General features: G+C 47.0%; 1 protein-coding gene across 2 annotated transcripts; it reads left to right on the top strand.

The window, feature by feature from the left end:
* Nucleotides 1–434: 434 nt before the first annotated feature.
* On the top strand, nucleotides 435–15,902 carry axin2 (axin 2 (conductin, axil)). 2 transcript variants are annotated; one of them, XM_084036461.1, is made up of 11 exons: nucleotides 440–780; nucleotides 2,081–3,009; nucleotides 4,834–4,965; nucleotides 7,053–7,155; nucleotides 9,059–9,199; nucleotides 9,306–9,814; nucleotides 9,918–10,094; nucleotides 10,212–10,427; nucleotides 10,545–10,679; nucleotides 11,441–11,590; nucleotides 14,286–15,902. In XM_084036461.1, exons 2-11 carry the CDS (start codon nucleotides 2,201–2,203, stop codon nucleotides 14,410–14,412), a joined length of 2,499 nt encoding a protein of 832 aa, XP_083892587.1. In that variant the 5' UTR covers nucleotides 440–780; nucleotides 2,081–2,200; the 3' UTR covers nucleotides 14,413–15,902. The 2 variants fall into 2 exon arrangements, with proteins under 2 accessions (XP_083892588.1, XP_083892587.1); XM_084036462.1 differs by lacking the exon at nucleotides 14,286–15,902 and having other exon boundaries at nucleotides 435–780; nucleotides 10,545–10,770; nucleotides 11,441–11,576.
* The last annotated feature ends 2,040 nt before the right edge of the window (nucleotides 15,903–17,942 follow it).

The raw sequence follows: 17,942 nt of genomic DNA, 5'->3' as shown, positions 1-17,942 counted from the left end.
TATGAACATGCCATTTGATAGCATGCATTGTGCCCCCCCTCCGGGTCTCCCAATAGATTAATCTCAAAAACTATGCGGCTCTTGAAAAGAAAAGGATCCCTGCGTCTTTAAAGTTTATGTAGCAACAGAGGGATTGTAGCGATAATGCTATTGGGGCGGTAGATCAGTTACTTCTCCGCTCCAAAGCCTCGGGGAGTTGGCTCAAGATTACTTGTCTTTGATAAGGTCCTCACCGAGTAGCTGCAACTTCGTGATCTGGGAAAAGATTGGTTAAAAAAAAAAAAAAAACGTGGCAAAAAAAAAAAGAAATAACATCGCCGTTCAGGAAATAAAACCCAACAACCTTCAAAAATCTGTTTCATCCAGAGTGATTGCAACGTATCTGGGCAGCTCCGACACTTGTTTTCGGAGGCATCAAGCCGGAATTGTTTTTTATGTTGCTGTCGGGACCCGGCAGTCGGTTCCTCACTTTGAAGTGCGCTGCTCCAGCCTGTCGGCTCACTTGGTGTTGGAGTCGCCTACAGGAGAGACCTACCGTGCGGCATGGCAGCCTGAAACCATAGGGAGGAGAAAAGGAGGAGGGAGGAAAGCGCTATTTTTTTTTTCTTCCTCTCCAGTGCATTTTTCTCACCATTAACCGACTCAAACCTGAACGGACTGTATGTGGACGCGTCGCTCTCACCAGTACTGTGGATTATACGCGCCTTTTTGTGTGTGTGGATAAAAAAAACCCCACCAACAACAGGAGTTTAATTTGAGAAGAGAACTCGTGGATCGATGGTAAGTTATGAGAGTGTGCCCTCCTCAAACTGGCCCCCATTGGAGTTCCCTTTGATGTGCTGTTGACTCGCCTTTGAAGTAACATTCAGGGGGGGGGGGGGGGCGAACCGCTTTTCTTACGCTTAAAGACTAAAAAAAAACTGGTTTTTCATTTGCTTTTCGCTATTTTTTTAGAGAGAAGTTCGTATTTAAAGTTCCAAGTAGAAGAGTTTAAAGAAGCACTTGTTTCTTTTAGTGGATTCCTTCCCCCCTCCACACAAGATCAGAGACTTTGGCGTACTTGGACGCTGTGAAAGAGTCGCCGCTTGTTTTTTTTTTCGCCTTAAATGCAACATTAAAGAAACTTTAACAAGACTAATAGGTGGCCGTGCTAACGTGAGTGTGGCTGTAATATATGGTTGGAGAGTTGCTTGCCTCTTTCTGTTTTTCTTTTAGAGCTGTTTCTCTGCTGACAAGTTCAATGTATCCGTTCGCCGGCGATACAAAGTGACATCTGTAATGTCGCAGCCGCTGGTAACATTGTATCGTGGAGGCTTTTTTGCCGTGTGGATGGATATCGTGCGTAATCTTAATGGAACAGCGCATTGTTGCTGTTTTTTGAAACATTTAGAGCACATTAGAGGAACCAAACGCAGTTTGCAGCCGGTCTAACTCCCCATTAACTCTCTCGGTCACGTTTTTCTATCTCTCGGAGTTTGTCCCGCGCCGGTGTCCCACAGGTACTCACAGGGAGCCTCAATTTAACGTGATTCCGTGTGTGATGTTGAAGCCCCAGAAATAACAAAGTAGCAGGGGATGGTTGGTGGGGGGAGACATGTGCTTTTGCTTTCTGCAGCCGGGCTGCAAAACCCCGACGCATTCGGAAGCGTTAATAAAGCCGCGTCCGTTTTGAGGGATTAATGACTTATTAATGGCGTTCAGTTCACAGCCTCGCTTGACTTACTGTGTGGTTACCACTTCTCGTGGTGTTTCCGAGGAGGGGAGGGGGGGATAAGGGACGATGATGTAGATTCGGGCATCGCTCAGGTGGGTTTTTTCTGCTCCACTGTGCGAAACCACGTTAAATTGTTAATTTAAACCAATAGCGCCCCGGTAGAGATCACATTCCAGGTTTAGATATGAAGAAATGCTGTTTATGTAATGCTGCTGCAGCGTTTTCGTCTCCTTCCTGTGAACTAGGCTGTCTTTTTTCTTTTTCTGTAGAAGTCAGCGAGGGTCTGAAAAAGACTCTTACTGCGCCTCTCCCCCTTTGAAGTTGGGGCGGATCTGGTTTTGATTAGATCAATACTTTGTGTTTCAGAGAGAAGACGGGCAGCCGGAGAGAAGCTCCCCCGCTGACATAAGAGAGTGAGGAGATTACAGTAGAAGCTCGGGAGGAGGCGAGACAACACACGGGCTCTCCGCCGCTGCCTTCAGAGCCATGAGCCGGGCGCTTATGGACCATATCGCCAGTAGTTTCCGAGAAGATGCTCCTCGACCCCCGGTGCCGGGGGAGGAGGGCGAGGCGCCCTGCTACCCCGGCAAACTCGCCATGATGAAACCCCTGGAGCCCCCCAAATCGGTTTCGCTCGGCTCTCCGGGATCCTCGGCGAGGAGGAACGAGGATGGTCTTGGGGAGCCCGAGGGGAGTGCGTCCCCGGATTCGCCGCTTTCCCGGTGGACGAAGTCTTTGCACTCTCTCCTCGGCGACCAGGACGGCGCTCTTCTTTTTCGGACATTCCTGGAGCGAGAGAAATGTGTCGACACTTTAGACTTTTGGTTCGCCTGCAATGGCTTCAGGCAGATGGACCTCAAGGATACCAAAACGCTTAGAGTCGCCAAAGCAATTTACAAGCGCTACATCGAGAACGGCAGCATTGTCGCCAAGCAGCTGAAGCCCGCGACTAAAACCTTCATACGGGATAATATCAAGAAGCAACACATCGACTCCGCGATGTTCGACCAGGCGCAGACGGAGATCCAGACCATCATGGAGGAGAACGCGTACCAGATGTTTCTGACCTCTGACATTTACCTCGAGTACGTGAGGACTGGGGCAGAAAACCCGAATCACGTCAACTCCAGCGGGCTGGGCGACCTGAAAGTTGTGTGTGAATACCTGCCCACGCTCAACGAGGAGGAGGAGTGGAGTTGTGATTTCAAAGCCAAAGCGCTGGTTGGATTGACGGAGAAGGCACAGAGGACCACCGTGTCCATGAGGGCAGTGGAGGTGATGGAAAGGGGATACAGGTAAGCCTGCAACACCTTTTTTTTTTAAACCGTCTTTAACTCCTAATGCATGTTGTGCATAAGTAATAAATCCATATTAGCAACAACTCCCACACGTAAAAGGTTCAGTACATTCTCCAAATCCCTTCAGGGTTTCCCTTCAAAGTTTGTAGAAAACTCTTGTGATTCTTTCACTCCCTGGCTCTCTGGCCCCTCTCACCATCTCCAGCAGCAGCAGCCCTCTGCTGGCGCTCGCCTGGATTTCCGGGGCTTTGAAATAGTTCAGCAGAATGAGGGATCGTCTTCCACGGGAGAAGTTCACAGAGCACGGCTGGCTCCGGCCCCAGCCAGCAAATAATAGATGATGACATTGCTATGCTATGCCTCCTCCTGCACCACACTGTCCTCAAGCCTTTTGCGGTGATATAAATCGAAAGCAGATCTATAGACGGCATTTATGAAGCGGATGTTCTGTAGCTTCATTTTAGTGCTTTTCACATCGTCATCTCTGTTCATTTTTAGAGTAAAATCAAAATGTACATTGGAACTGCGTCTCAGACAGATGTATGCTTTTCCCAAACATAAAATGTTTGTTGGGACATCTTCTGAATTACAAGTTGCACAACGATCTAAACTTTTACAAGTATAGCAGGCTAAGAAAAGTGACAGCTACCTGCTTTTGACAACACGGATTGCTTGTGTGTGACGATGGGAGCGGCGGGGCAATCCTTATGGTGTGATGCTTCAAAGTGGGAGTGAAGTCCTCTTTTGACATGAAGCCCCATTGTCACCTACAGATTCAAAACATGTGGAACCCATTTCTCCCTTTTTTCCGCTTCCCTCTCCTCACCTCTCCTCATTAGACTTTTTAAAAACAAACCCCGAACGGCAGCAGCTACAGTACAAAATCAACACCCACCTCCCCACCCAAACCCTCTCACTCTCTTCTTCCCTGTTTTCTTGTTTGCGTCAATTCTCCTCTGATTCCCCCCCCCCCCCCTTTGCTGCTCCCCCCCGCATTCTCCACTTTTATCTTTTTTCCTTTTGAAAACTCAGGGATGGGGACTATGAGGCATGCTTTTGGAGTGAAAGCGAGGGGAAAGACAGTGGAAGGGAAGGACGTAGAAGGGGGGGGTGCACCTCATGAAAGAAAGGGAGGGAGGAGAAAGGATAAATGAGGGGGTGAGAGAGAGAGGCAGGGAGGGAAGAATGCAAGGCCAGCTGTGTTAAATACCTGACTCTTTGCAAGCCCCTCTGAAGGTCAGCCTGGAGCTGGGGGCCTACATCTTTAGTCCTGCTGGGTCTCTCCCTCCCGAAGACCCCCGTTTTTTCCCCCCTCTCCCCTTCCTTTCCTTCTCTGACACACTCATGCTTCCGCTCTATACTTTTTTTTCCCTCCTTCCGTCACTCCCCCCTTTTCTCCTCCTCCTGTACCAAGGCAAGAATGCATGCACAGCAGGAGATGAATGCTGGGGAAAGAGTGAGTGTGAATGAGAGAAATGGAAAGACAGAAATTGTGGGCCATTTAAGAAGGCATAAATGGGGCATACAGAGAAAACCACATGCTTTCCCACTGCAGATGAGCTTGTATTTGAAGGGTGGAGGTTGCCAGGCCCCGAGAGTAGCTGGTCACATTCATTACAGGGTGTGGTTGTTGTTGGTGGCAGTCAAGGTCATATTCGCACAATAATCACTTTTGCCTCTTAGGTGTATTTAAACCTCAGAAGACGCAACCTGTCTCGATCCCCAACACGTGAAATCCAAATGAAATGTCATCCACCTGTTGGATACTGTCAGTGTTGTATTAGTATTAATCTGATTTCTGTGGTTTGTAAACCTCCCCAGATCATACAAGCGAGGAGACTCACTCAACCCCTGCCATGTTGGCTCTTTCGCCCCCGTCAGCAGCACCAACGACAGCGAGGTGTCCAGTGACGCCATGACAGACGATGCCATGTCCATGACCGACAGCAGTGTGTAAGTGAACATTAATCAAACATGTGACAGCAGACACCTTCCTTCTGCTGGCTGATGGAAGTTGTAGCCAAACTGTACGATTGCTTTGCTGTGGTGGGGGATATTTGTGAGTCAGTGCCAAGTCCCAGCATTGTAAACTTTTTGTTTATTTTTAAAACATTATGTAAATGGAGAGGGATGCTGCGAGTTGATGCATTGGGAAAAAGTATAGAGGCTTTACATTCAGTGCATCTGTTGGTCGGATTGATTTTACAATGTAGTGATGGGTTGAAGCTAATGGTAAGTGTGCATATCTGGTTATTACTGTTCTTGCTAACTGATTTTTTTTAGAATTTAGAGAGGAAATGTAACATTTTAGGAACCTGAATTGAGACGTTTTTGCTCAGTGGCGTAAACGATTGGTCAATTATCAAAGCTAGCACTGATTAACCACCTACAGACTCGCTAATCAAGGAATTGGCTAATCGTTTCAGCACACAAATTGTTATGCCTCTGTCCACATGTGGTTTGTGCTTATCTGTGTTACGTGCCAAGAGCCTCGTTCTTTCAAAAGGATCACTTGGCATAATCACGTGTCTCTCAATTGACAAGAGTACAGTGAAGTCATTGCACGGGGCACAGCTCAAGGCCAAGAGTGCTCAGGTCAGCTGGCTTTTGGACAGAAAGCAGAAAACTCTTGGTACAAGTTCTTTCTGTACCTCATCTCACATGGGAGTCGTCAAGGCCCGCATGGGTGATGTCACCGAAGCAAGGTTAACATGACCAAGCTAAAGACACTTAAGACTGAGGCGCTGATGTTCAGTGCAACCAGTGGGCTGGGCTACACATAAATATGGCAGCTATAAAGAGCTTTTTTACAACAGGGTTCCTGCTCTGGCATATCTCTAGACGGCCCGCTTCAAAGAGGCCGAGGCCCATATAGTCCCATTCTGCTGTACTTTGCCCAGTGCAGCGACAAAGCCCTGGCCACAGGGACACAACCCCCCCACACCCCATCCTACCCGCTCTGGCCTTGATCTGAATATCAGCCTGTCTTTAGGTCAGTTAAAAGGACCCATAAACATCTGAATCTCATTTACAGATAAAGAAAAGAATAGAAAAGGGAAAAGGCAATGGGGGAGGAGGCGGTTGGGTGGGAAGAGAAAGCGTGGTGGAGGGTGGGGGGGTGGGGGGATTTTTGCTTATATCTTATTTATGGATTTGCTTGGACGCTGGGGAATGCAGCTGCGCAGACTTCAAACATTACCTTATCTTACAAACCAGCCTTTTGATGTGCGGAGATCAGAGGCTGGCTGCGGCAGCGCTTGCCAAATGAAGATTGGGAGGAGGCGGGCGGGTGGAGGGAGGGGGTGGGGGGGTTTGCTTATGCGCATGACTGTGGCATTTCAAAGCAAAAGTGGAAAAATGCTCCTCAGTTAGGCTAGGTCACCAGGAAACTGCTATTTAGCATGGAGAAAAGACACTGTTTTACTCAGTCAAGTGCTTCAGTTTGAAGCTTGAGCTTCACTGTTTGTTGTTTGATTAAATAGTTTAGCCAGTCAGCCATTCGTCCCTCAGATAGATTTAACCAGGCTAGCTGCACCCTCGGGTCCTGTCCTGCAGTAACTCTTTTAGTAAGCATAATTAGTTGCTAATGCTAACTGTGTCCTCAGCTCAGCATAAATCAGTAGGGGAATGCTAATGCTGATGCTACTTCTGGCCAGTTAAGCAGAGCACACTTTGTGCGCAAGTGTGTGTCGTGTTGAAAGGAAATGGCCATCACGATGCCCGGTTCAGATCTAGAGCCAGAGATGAAAATGTCATTTCTAGGGCAAACAAAACCTCCTGCAACCTCGTGGAGACACCAGAATATGCCAGTGTGCTGGCATGATTTTCATCTGAGTGTAGTTTTTGGTCTCAAATTAAGTCTAAAAGATGGAGGGGGGGGGGAGATGGTCTGGAGAATTAATTGATTAGAGTTATTCTCGCTTGAACTGCGTTTGATCTACCCAGTGAGCTAATAAGCTTCTTCCTGAATGACTGTTCGGTCTTAAATGATGTATCTGATAATCCGGTAATTGACCTTTGCGGTCTGTCTACTCCCTCAGAGACGGCATCCCTCCATACAAACTGGGCTCAAAGAAGCAGCTACATAGAGAGATGCAGCGCAACATGAGGATGAACAGCCAAGTCTCTCTGCCTGCTTTCCCTGTAAGTACACACACACACAATCACACACACACACACACACACACACATGCTCCAAAGTCTTTTTTAACCTGGGTCCCACAGTGTAATTTCTTTACCACCCTCAGTTCCGGGTCTCTCTTGGCTCTCTTGGTACCGTACAAACTATTCGGCATTCTCAATTCAACAACACAAGGAAAGATCTTAAGAGTAACGTCAAAGACCTAGCCTCCCAAACACACACACACACACACTCCTATACATACACACACAAGCCCCCTCGCTACCTTTGGTGTCACCTACACCCCCATTAGGGTTCCTTGAAGTCTGCGGGAGACAAGGAGGGGGTCTCTAAGCTGTTTATCGCCGACGCGCTCGGAACGCACCGGGGTTTTCTTCCCCACCAATGCTGTAAATATGGAGAAATGAGGAAGATCTCTGACGCTTTATCCCGAGGGCTCTGAAATCAGCCCGGTTCCCAACAAAAACACAAAGATACTCAGACACATTCACACGCACACGCATCCACATGCATGCACACGCAGCGCTTTGATCCAAGGATGAATGGAGCAAACGCACAGGGAAGTGACAACTTCCAACAGAGCTGGCCCCCTTTTTTTTCCCTTTTTTTTTTTTTCTACAGCACCCCCTCCCACCCTCACACACACACACACACACACACACACAGCCAGCCCCCCCTCCCCTCAAAGTGCAGGATCTTAGGGAAGAGTTTGAGCGTGTCATGTGAGCTCTCAGTGGGTCAGAGGGGAGTTGGTAGCTTAAGGCTTAAGAGAGGCTAACTTCAGGTTGAAAGAAGAACAGGAAAGGAGGTCCAAAACAGAGGCAGGGGGACATCTTACAGAAATGGTTGTAACAGAAGCAACTTGTTAAAATAAACTTGATGTACCCCCATTTTTGTCAACATTATGAGACATGCAGCAAGTGTTACTTGTGTGAGGAAAACATCCACAGATTGGTGCTCGACACTCTTCTCTCACTGTCCCCCTTTGGCTTTATTTTCGCTTTTATTCTTGTTTTGGTTTCCCGTCTGATTTTTGGCGATGGCTTCCATTCCCATGGTGCACCAGCCCCAGGCTCCGTCAGACGGCGCCTCTTTTTTCCTCACTCTTTTCTCCCCCTTCATCCCTACTACAAAGGGATAGGAGAAACAAAAAAGTGTAAGAAAAATCAAGAAAGCCCCCGTGCAAAAATGCAAATAATTTAAGATGTGTGCGAGCACACACATTCTCGTACTGTCACTATAGTGCACCTCAAAGGTGCCCAGTGTGTGACGGGGGGAGGCGACGAATAAATTACCTCAACCTTTCTGATCTCTCATCCCTTTTTGGCACCTTTTATCTCTTTCTTTCAATCCTTCCCTCTCTTCATTTACTCTTTCTCTCCCCCCTGCAAGCACACATCTCTGCATCTCAACTTCTCCCATTTTTTTTTTAATCCCTCATCATTTCCTCCCTGGAGTTCCCTTCCACCCCCTGTCGATATGTGGCTTTTATTCCTAGATGTAAAGCCACTGCTTCCCATCTATCTATCCCTCCATCCCTCCCTCCACTACCCTATTCTCCCCCCACTGAGTGTTTGATATTTGACGAGGAAGCCTTTGAAGTGAGCTGCATTTAAAGAGGCCTGCTGATGATGACAGAGGGAACCAGCCGAGGCCTAGCCCAGCATGACCATACACCAGGCCTGCCACCCCTTGAAACAACCTCGAAGCCCTGGGTGCCTATGAGAGCGCCCTGATCAGTACCACCAATGGTGGAGCAGGCGCTAGGGGAGAACAATGCATAAATATAGACTGATGAGGGGAGAGGAGTGCTGATATCTTTATACAAGTTGGTGGTGGGTTGGGGCTTTGTCATGGAGGGATTTCACATTATACGATGGCTAACGTATCTCTTTCTCCCCACAGCGTACTCGCTATCCTCCCAAGGAGATGGTCCCAATGGCGCCTTCAGAGTTTGCAGCCCAACTCATCTCCCGCCTGGAGAGCCTGAAGAGAAAGCAGGACACCATCAACTCTCTGGAGGAGAAGCTGCAGCAGATTCAAGAGGTTTGCATGAGATTGTTTCTTACTGGGAAAAGTCAACTGTCAGGTGTGGTTTTTTATTTTTCTCTAAGAATTCCTCAGTTGATAATTCTCCATGCCTTATTACCAGGAGGAGGAAAAAGAAGACACAGAGATCATGGGAAGTGCTCCCCAGCTCTCTCCCCACCCCTTGACTCTCCTCCCTGGCTCGTCCGACGAGGATCCCCAGGCGATTTTGGACGAGCACTTGTCTCGCGTCCTGAAGACCCCTGGTTGCCAGTCCCCCGCTGTCACCCGCCACTCGCCTCGCTCCACCTCCCCAGAGCACAGGCCCATCGCACGGGCAGGCTTTGGAATCAAGAGCCTCGTTCGGACTGGGCCCTCCAGTCCTGACCAAGGGGCGATCACGCTGGCCTTGGGCCCTGGCAGGACTTTCGTAAGCAGGCAGAGCACAAAACACATCCATCACCACTACATCCACCATCATGCCAGTCCCAAGACTAAGGAGCAGATTGAAAGGGAGGCAGCCCTTAGGGTGCACGGCCTGTGCTCCAGCAGTGGCGAGTGCCAGCCTTACCAGCGCAGCCGCAGCCTGGGAAGAGAGATGTGTGGGACCAGCTCAGCAGACAACAGCGTGGGGTCAGTTGCAACCACCTCTTTGAATCCATCTCTTTTATTAATGTTTACTCGTGTCCATCGCATAAGAATGAACGGTACTAATTCTCTCCATGCTTCCTCCCAGGCGTTCCAGCTCTCTGTCCAGGCGTGTGTGTCGTTCAGTGGCTGAGGACGAAGCTGCAGAGAGGTGTACGGAGGACGGCGGGCCTTCACAGCTGCCCAGCGACACCACAGACCCCACCCAGAATGTCCTGCAGTGGATCTTGGAAAGCAAACGACAAGGCAGACACAAGTCTCACAGGTTAGTTGCTGGTACCTGAAGCTCTTTGGCTTATACCTAGAGTTTTGTTTTGTTTTTTGGGCTAAAATGTTATCCCGCCGTTGCATGTTGTTGATATATGTAGTTTCTCTCTTGCAGTAACCAGAGCACCAAGAAATCCTTCGGAGGCTCCTCTACGCAGACGCACACATGGGGTGGTGGCGGAAGCTGTGGCCACCTACGTAGCCACCAGCCAGCCCAGCCATTCATCCAGGACCCTGCCATGCCTCCGCTGCCTCCTCCCAACACCCTGGCTCAGCTGGAGGAGGCCTGCCGCAGGCTGGAGGAGGTCTCCACCAAGACCACCAAGCAAAGGTACACGGAAACAAGAGTTGTTGTTGAATATTTCTTCTTGCTGATGATTTCTAGATTTGATTTTTGAAATAAATTGATCTCTTGATTGTAGTAATGACACTCGTGCTCTCTTCCCAGGCATCCGATGTCCAGTCTCCAGCAAGAGAAGAGCCACCTAGTGCCTGTCCAGACCGAGGGGTCTGTCCCTCTGTCTCCAGCCAATCCCAGCCCCGTTGGCCTCCTCACCACCAGCCCCGGCCTCCAATCAGAAGAGTACGATGCCTCTAGCGTCCTGCCCTCCCTCTCCTCTCCTCCTCTCTGCTCCTCTTCCTCCTCCTCTCAGCCATAACCTCCACCTTGCAGTGTACTTCTACCCTTTTTAACTCTTCCTGCTTGTCATCTGCACCGCTCACTGCACGCGTAGGGAGACAGACGAGTAGTCATGTGCAAACATACACATGACACATATGCACACGCCCACATAGACACTTGAAAGAGAAGGTGACCCCCTTTTGCAAAGCGTATTTTAAGCTTTGTACACAGATGCTTGGCTTTGCCTCTGTTTGCATGCATCGTGTGTGTTTGTGCTGTGTTTGAGTGGGATGTAGTCACTGCACCACCTGACTGAGACATCCCTTTCATATATATATGTATCATTTTTATTGGCTGTCCTTCAGTGAGCGATCAGCCGGCTGGGGCGAGCAGAGCTTTGCAAAGAGAGCTCCTCTGAAGTGGGCCTACAAAGCCTTGGACATAGCTGAAGGGGAATTGATAATACTGCACCCCTTCTCCATGCACACACATCACATAAATACACACTTACTGATGGCACTAGGTCGCTCACTCACTTGTGTTATTCTTCAGTCAGGGTGCTGCTACTGTATCTCTGCCCCAGTACTGTAGCAGATTGCCGCTACAGTCCCTTAGAAGCTTTGCTCAGTTTCTGATTTCTCTTTCGATCGTTATCTTGTTAAGTGTCATGAGTTTGTCCACTCCTAACACACCCTTCCTCTCATTTTTTTGTCTACTTTTAGGATGAAGGAGTGTAAAAAGGGTTCAGGAGGCGAGACAGTGGTGACGTATTTCTTCTGTGGTGAGGAGATCCCCTACCGGAGGAACATGAAGAGCCACAGTCTCACCCTGGGCCACTTCAAGGAGCAGCTCCGCAAGAAGGGCAACTACAGGTGTGTGTGTGTGTGTGGATCGAAATTCAAAAACGCCGAGATGTCTGTTAAAGTTTTACAACAGTGAGGTGAACTTTTGCCACCGGTGCTTCTGTGATATTGTGATTGCCGGCAATAAAACGCTATCAGTTCATTGGCCTTGATGTAAAACGATGATTGAGAACAGGCTGTTGCTTTTTTATATAAACAAAAACCGCAGACTAATGTTCGCTTAGCTGAAAGGCTTTAAGCTACACCGTCTAGTTGTAAATTGTGGTCAGTGCCTGTGTGACCTTGTGACCTGATATATTTTCTCCAAACGTGTTTTATCCGTGTGTATGTGGAGCGCTGTTATCAGTGTTTCTGTGTGTATGTACAGTCAGATTCTGGCCTCTGCGGTTTTTATGTGTGTTGAGGGGAATGCAACAAAAAGGAAAGGACAAGAGGGAGGGAGGGAGGGTGGGTGGGTGGGTGGTGCGGGGGTTAGTGGAAGAGTTTGAACTGCAGCGATTTGAGTCCCATCTGGTATTGATTTCCATGCTAAGGCACACTTAATACACATGGCTTTGAAGCTCCGGCCCCTTTCATTTCAACCAACAAAGACTCACACAAATGGCCAGCGTGCAAATTCTTCACTGATGCTATCAGGGGCTCTTTTTTTTTTTTTTTTTTCTGCCCTGGTGTGTTTGTGTGTGCACACGCGTGCATGTGTGCACACATTAACGTGCTTGCGCTGAACATGCACAATGTTTACACATGTTGTAATCATTTTATGGATATTTTTAAAAGGCAGATTGTTAAATGCCAGATTCGCTTGTTTGCTGTACTCATGGCCCCGACTGGGGCCGCACAGCTTCAATGTGTGTTTGCGGAGAGAGATTTTCACTTTGATTGCTCCTTTCCAGTTGGCATTAGAGGGAAAAGATCAAACACTTATTGTTTTGGCCGCCATGGTCTCCAGGATAAGCATGGCTTGAGTATTGTGTTAATAATCACAGGTATCAAACTATTTCTTAGTGGGGGAAAAAAAACGTCTTACTGTCCAGATGTGTGCAGTGTTTTTGGATGAACAAAAGTGACAAGCACTTAGCGCTGCACATCTGTCTGTTTGTGCCCGCCCCCCCCCCCCCACCTACCTCTTCTTCTCTTTGGCTCGCTGTCTCAGTTCCTGTGTCATACCATCCACATTTTTTGGATGGAGCTCCGCGGCGCTTTAACAGCAGCCAGAGAATGTGTGGAGTTGGGTCATTTCAACATGGCAGCGGTTCAACAAAGAACAGTACTGCCGGGTCCTGCCAGACGATATTGGTGCCAGATGTCAGTGCAAACGGAGAAAGAAGGGGGGGGGGAAACAGATCTAGCCACATAAAACATGTTCCAGTGGAAATTCAGGCTCTCTCTGTCTCTGTCTGTCTCTCTCAGCAAAAAGATCATGGTTCTTTTGAAGATTTTTTTTTTTTTTTTTTGAAGAGTAGAACAGCTCAACTAGTTTTTTTTTTTCTTTTTTTTTTCTTTTACTCCTTCCTCCTCCAGATAGGAAAGGAGGATACAATTATCAGGCGTGTCTTGTGCTCTTTTATGTCCTCCTATTTATCTACTTTGTCTTATTACTCACTTTATTTTCCTGAGGGAGACCTCTTGTATCCCGTTTAGTTGAAGCCTTCCTGTATTTCAAAAGTAGCTGCTTTTTATTAGTGACTGACCACCCTCATGCTGATCGGTGCACGTGCACTCACACACTTTTTATATTCATTTTTTTAAAGACTTGGCTCTCATTTTACAAGTATTGCATGTTCGACTTTGTCAGCCCACCGTCTCATTAAAAACAAAATGCTCACAAACATAGCCGCATTCCAGTCGCCCCACACATGGAGCAAATCGAGGCATTTTTTCCATTACATAGTTAATGAGTGAATTCTGAGACACCCCAACCAGCCCACCCCTGCTGGTTTCTCTTCCTCTAAAATGAGGATGGGGGGGTTGCATCATTAATGGCCCAGTGAAGTCATGGCTGACGAGAAGCCCCTCCTTCAGACTTTTAGTTTTTTCTTCACACGCACAGAAAGTTGTCAGTCGGCTGCCCTTCCTATAGTTCTCAGCGAGAGCTCGCGCTGTCAACAGGGGTAAGGAAGGACACGGTGTACTGCTTGCTCTTTCTGCTCCTCCACTTTGTCTCTGTTCTTTTCTTTGTCCCTGTAATAATGAAACGGGGATGAGAAGCGAGTGAAAGCCGTGCGTGCGTGTCCTCTAACATGTGCACGAGTGGGTGTGCAGGAGTCGGGGGGGTTAATGACAGGCAGACTTGCAGGCACCCAAAATTTCGACCTTTTGTCAAAGGACCCCTTCATTTGTACGCTGGCCTAATTGGCCCCTGTTAGCCGGGGCAAAACTCACAACAACACAATGGGGAGAAAGGCAAGGCAGAAGTAAGAGAGGGAAGGAGTGGAGGGAGGCATGATATGAGCGAGCCTCTTATTTTTTGACTTTTTAGCAGCAGGTTCCACCCCACCCTGAGAAGCCAGTCTGCAGCTCAGCAGGCTTGGTTGATTGTGTACGGAGTGGCTTTTCATGGATGGCGGAAATGAGGCATAACGTTTTAAAAAAAGGTCAAAGGGGGGTGGCAACAAGCTGTTTGACTTTTAGGATCCTTCTTTTGAGTCGTGCTTGTTTTGTAGGAAAAGCAAAGTGTTGACTCTCTCCCGTCTCTTTGCTGCAGGTACTACTTCAAGAAGGCCAGCGATGAGTTCGAGTGCGGCGCGGTGTTTGAAGAGGTGTCGGACGACGGCTCCTTGCTGCCCACCTACCAGGGCAAGATCCTGGGCAAGGTGGAGAGGATGGAGTGAAACCCATGTTGTGGATTATACGGACGCTTCACACCTCACACCGTGGATGTACTCCCTTCATATGCTCACACACAAGCTAAGACTGTGGGACGAGCTTTGGGCAGAGGGACTGGAGAAAGTAAAGAGGACAGGTTATCCCTATTACAGGACTATCATGTGAACAGCCGGCCTTGAAGTGAAAAAAAAAATAAAAGACCGCGTGTTGCTGGACTGAAACATCTTCCAGAAGAGAAAACTCTATAGAGCCTCTAGGTGAATGACCACTCCTCAAAGAAGCGGGGCGGTGGGTTCAAATCTGAGACTGACGGCCCACCTGACCCTGCATGTGCTGCCCATGGGCACTTGCTAGCACACTGCTAATATGTATATGCAGATATACATGTACATTGCATTGTATTGTGATGCTCGTATTGCTGTGTTAAGATTTCTATTGCTATTTATTGGAAATATCCCTGCCCCAACCCTATTATTCCTCCATGGACAAGCTGCTTGTAGTTGGAGAAACTTCTCCAATTTTCCACATCCGTGAGTTTTTTTTTTTTTTTTTTTGTTCTTCCACCTTCTGAGCATCAGTTCTCAAGCAAAAGGAAATGGGTTTTATTCATTTTCTGCCCCTCATTGAACTGTAAACTTCAAAAATACCTCTTCAAAAAATCCACTCCTGTTCCTGGAGATTTAGCGGGACGTCATCTCTGATCTCTTGGCTGGAGAGCTTACTGCTGAAGCTTTGAGAATGGCTCTATCACTTAAAGTTTGATAATATATTTACTACTGCAGTGCTATTTGTGGCTGTGTCCCCATCTGCTCTGAGTGTACTATGAAAAAAAAAAAAAAAAAAAGAACAAAAATGCTATTAATGTTTAATTCCCAACTCTGGGACTCTGCCCAGTTAGCCTTGATCTGTCGCGTCTTAGTGCCTTTGTTTCAGTGGCGCAGGCATCGCACAAATAGCCTACGTATTTACCAAGAGGAAACTGCCCTGAACAGGTCCTAGAGTCCCCAAAATGTGTTTACACCAATATTAATATTTACCAACAAAAAGCTCTATAATGTGCTCCCCAACGTGCTTATATGTGATTGTGTGACTGAGTTGCTTTTGAGTAGGTTTACTCTGTGTGTGTATTTGAAATCTGCACTTTGAGCTGCAGATGCTAGTGTTGGTGGTGATATTTACACTATGTCCATAGTGTTTTAAATGAGTACAGTAGCTGTGCCTACATGGATTCTTGCCGTGTTTTACCCAGTTTTCAGGGTCTTATTACTCCCTTGGTTTTTACAAGGGGCCTTATGTTGAAAAGATATTTTTATGCCTTTTAGTATCCGTTTCATCATGTTTATGTTTTATAATATTTTTCATGGCTTCCTTGGCTCCACTTGTAAACTGTAAATTATGCGTTCTATAGAGCTCAGTTGAAAAGATGCCTCGGTACTTTAATTATTGTAATTATGAAGAGATGTAGCCTTTATTAAAATGTTCTATTTTTCAAATTAGCAAATTGCTTCCTATGTTTTTGTGTGTGTGTGTGTGTCTTGTGATGGGGAGGGGGGTGTTAAGGGATGTTGGGATGGGTGTGTGTGTGTGTGTGCTTCAAACTTCACCACACACACCCTGCTGCGCAGCGCAACTCGTTGGATCCGGTGAGAAATCTCCGGCAGATTTGCATCCATTATCAGCTCTTAATTTACTCCCTGTTGGAAATTAAAACATGCAGCATTAATTTGGCCACCAGAGCCTCTGTGTGCGTTTCGGCTTAAGACGAGGAGAATCTAAGCGTGTGCATTAATGAGATGTTAGGCAAATGCGTTCCATAAGTATGTTTCGCCCGGCTGTTTACACGGTTAACCGTTTGGCATCCCGTGGCACTTCATGAACTGTGTGCGAGTGTAACGTTCAGACTCAATTAGGGTCCCAGTGAAGAGATTATAACTCGCAGGCTGAAATGGATGCATGGATGTGGTCAGGTGTAGATCCTCAAGAGAATCTGAGGAGTAAAATATGCATTTCTGCAGACTAAATGCGAAATATCAGAGATAAAACCTGTTCCATTTAGGTGGACCAGGGCTACAAACGTTACTCAGATGGGACTATTTTCAGTTGTGGATGAATACACTTCTGGTGCCCTTATGAGTGGCACCGATGTGTCTCATTAATGTGTTTTCAACAGTTTTTGGACAACAATGTAGGTTAATGCCACAGAGAAATAATCTGTAGCTTTGGATCCACAGACGAGACTTGTTAAAGGCATCAGCTCCTTTTTAGTTTTGGTCTTTTTTCTTTTTTTTTAATCTGTTGACGATTGAAAACAAAAAAATAGAGCATCGCCAGCATCATATTTTAATATCAAACACAGATCGTAAAATGAATTCCACCCAGATGAGCTTTTCCTCACACAGCGGCGTGAGATGTAAAGAAAGCTCGGATCACAGTGTACACCAAGCTTCCTTACATGATACCTTATTTAATTTAAACATGTAATGGCTTACTGTTACACACGCATACTTATATCTTCACACGCATTTTGCACGACCCGCCTCTCTGCCACCTTCTCTCCTTTTAAGTTTCATTGGCTAAGAGTGTTTCTTATGCTGCCTTTCATATCGAAAGGGCATCATGATATTGTTAAAATACCATTTTCGGCCCTTTCATCAGCAAAGGTCAGTGCATACACTTGAAGGCCATCCTTTGGACTCTTTAGAACTAAGAGGCTCTCACTCAGCGGCGCTCCACTGTCAGAAGGCCTCCTGAACCCGTCTTTGTATGGAGGGCTATTTTAGATGGGGTCATCTTTTAGAAGGGAGTATCTGGCTTGGTAGACTCGACCGCCATTCAAACACGTGCGTTTTTGGGGGGCGGGTATTAAGATTTGGGGGCAAGATTTGTGTATATTAGTGTATAACTTTACAGAACACTATTTTCTGCTTTTTCTTTGGCGATATGAAAAAAGAAAATGCAATATTAATCTGACAAAATAACCTTCACTCAAGAGCCACTTAGAGCATTTGATCACATCTCACAGTCTTAACCAGAGTATAGTTTGCTCAGTTAGACTCACCTGTTACCATATGGCTAAAGTTAAATGCTATCTTAACGCCATGCTTGGTCCGATTAGGGGGGCATCCAGTACATCTTATGTTAAGCACAGATCTTGAAACCAACCAGTACTTTGATACTGGAATAATACCACCATGCTTCTTCTGTATGTCACTTAGTGTGTGGTAATTTAATAAAATATTTATCAATGTGAGCACAGTAATAAACTATAGCACTAAAAGTATTCCAAGTATATTTTGACATGGGGACATTCTACAAGACACAAGATTTCATTATCATGCAGGCCCCAAGTACGATATCGTACATCAGTGGTGCTAATTCCCGAATAAATCTGCAAGTAATCAAGTTGACGCACAGTAAGCATGGGGCTTGTGAGGCCACTGGAGGTCCAGGGCCACGGGGCAGATTCATACATGGCTCATTGGTAAATCAGCTTTGATGTCATGAGAAATTTGAGTGAGTGAGCAAACTCCATCTG

The sequence above is a fragment of the Eutrigla gurnardus genome, assembly GCF_963514095.1.
Source record: "Eutrigla gurnardus genome assembly, chromosome: 20".
In the NCBI taxonomy this organism is placed as follows: Eukaryota; Metazoa; Chordata; class Actinopteri; order Perciformes; family Triglidae; genus Eutrigla; species Eutrigla gurnardus.
The sequence above is the reverse complement of the archived record's forward strand: the minus strand, read 5'-3'. Positions and strand labels throughout refer to the sequence as shown.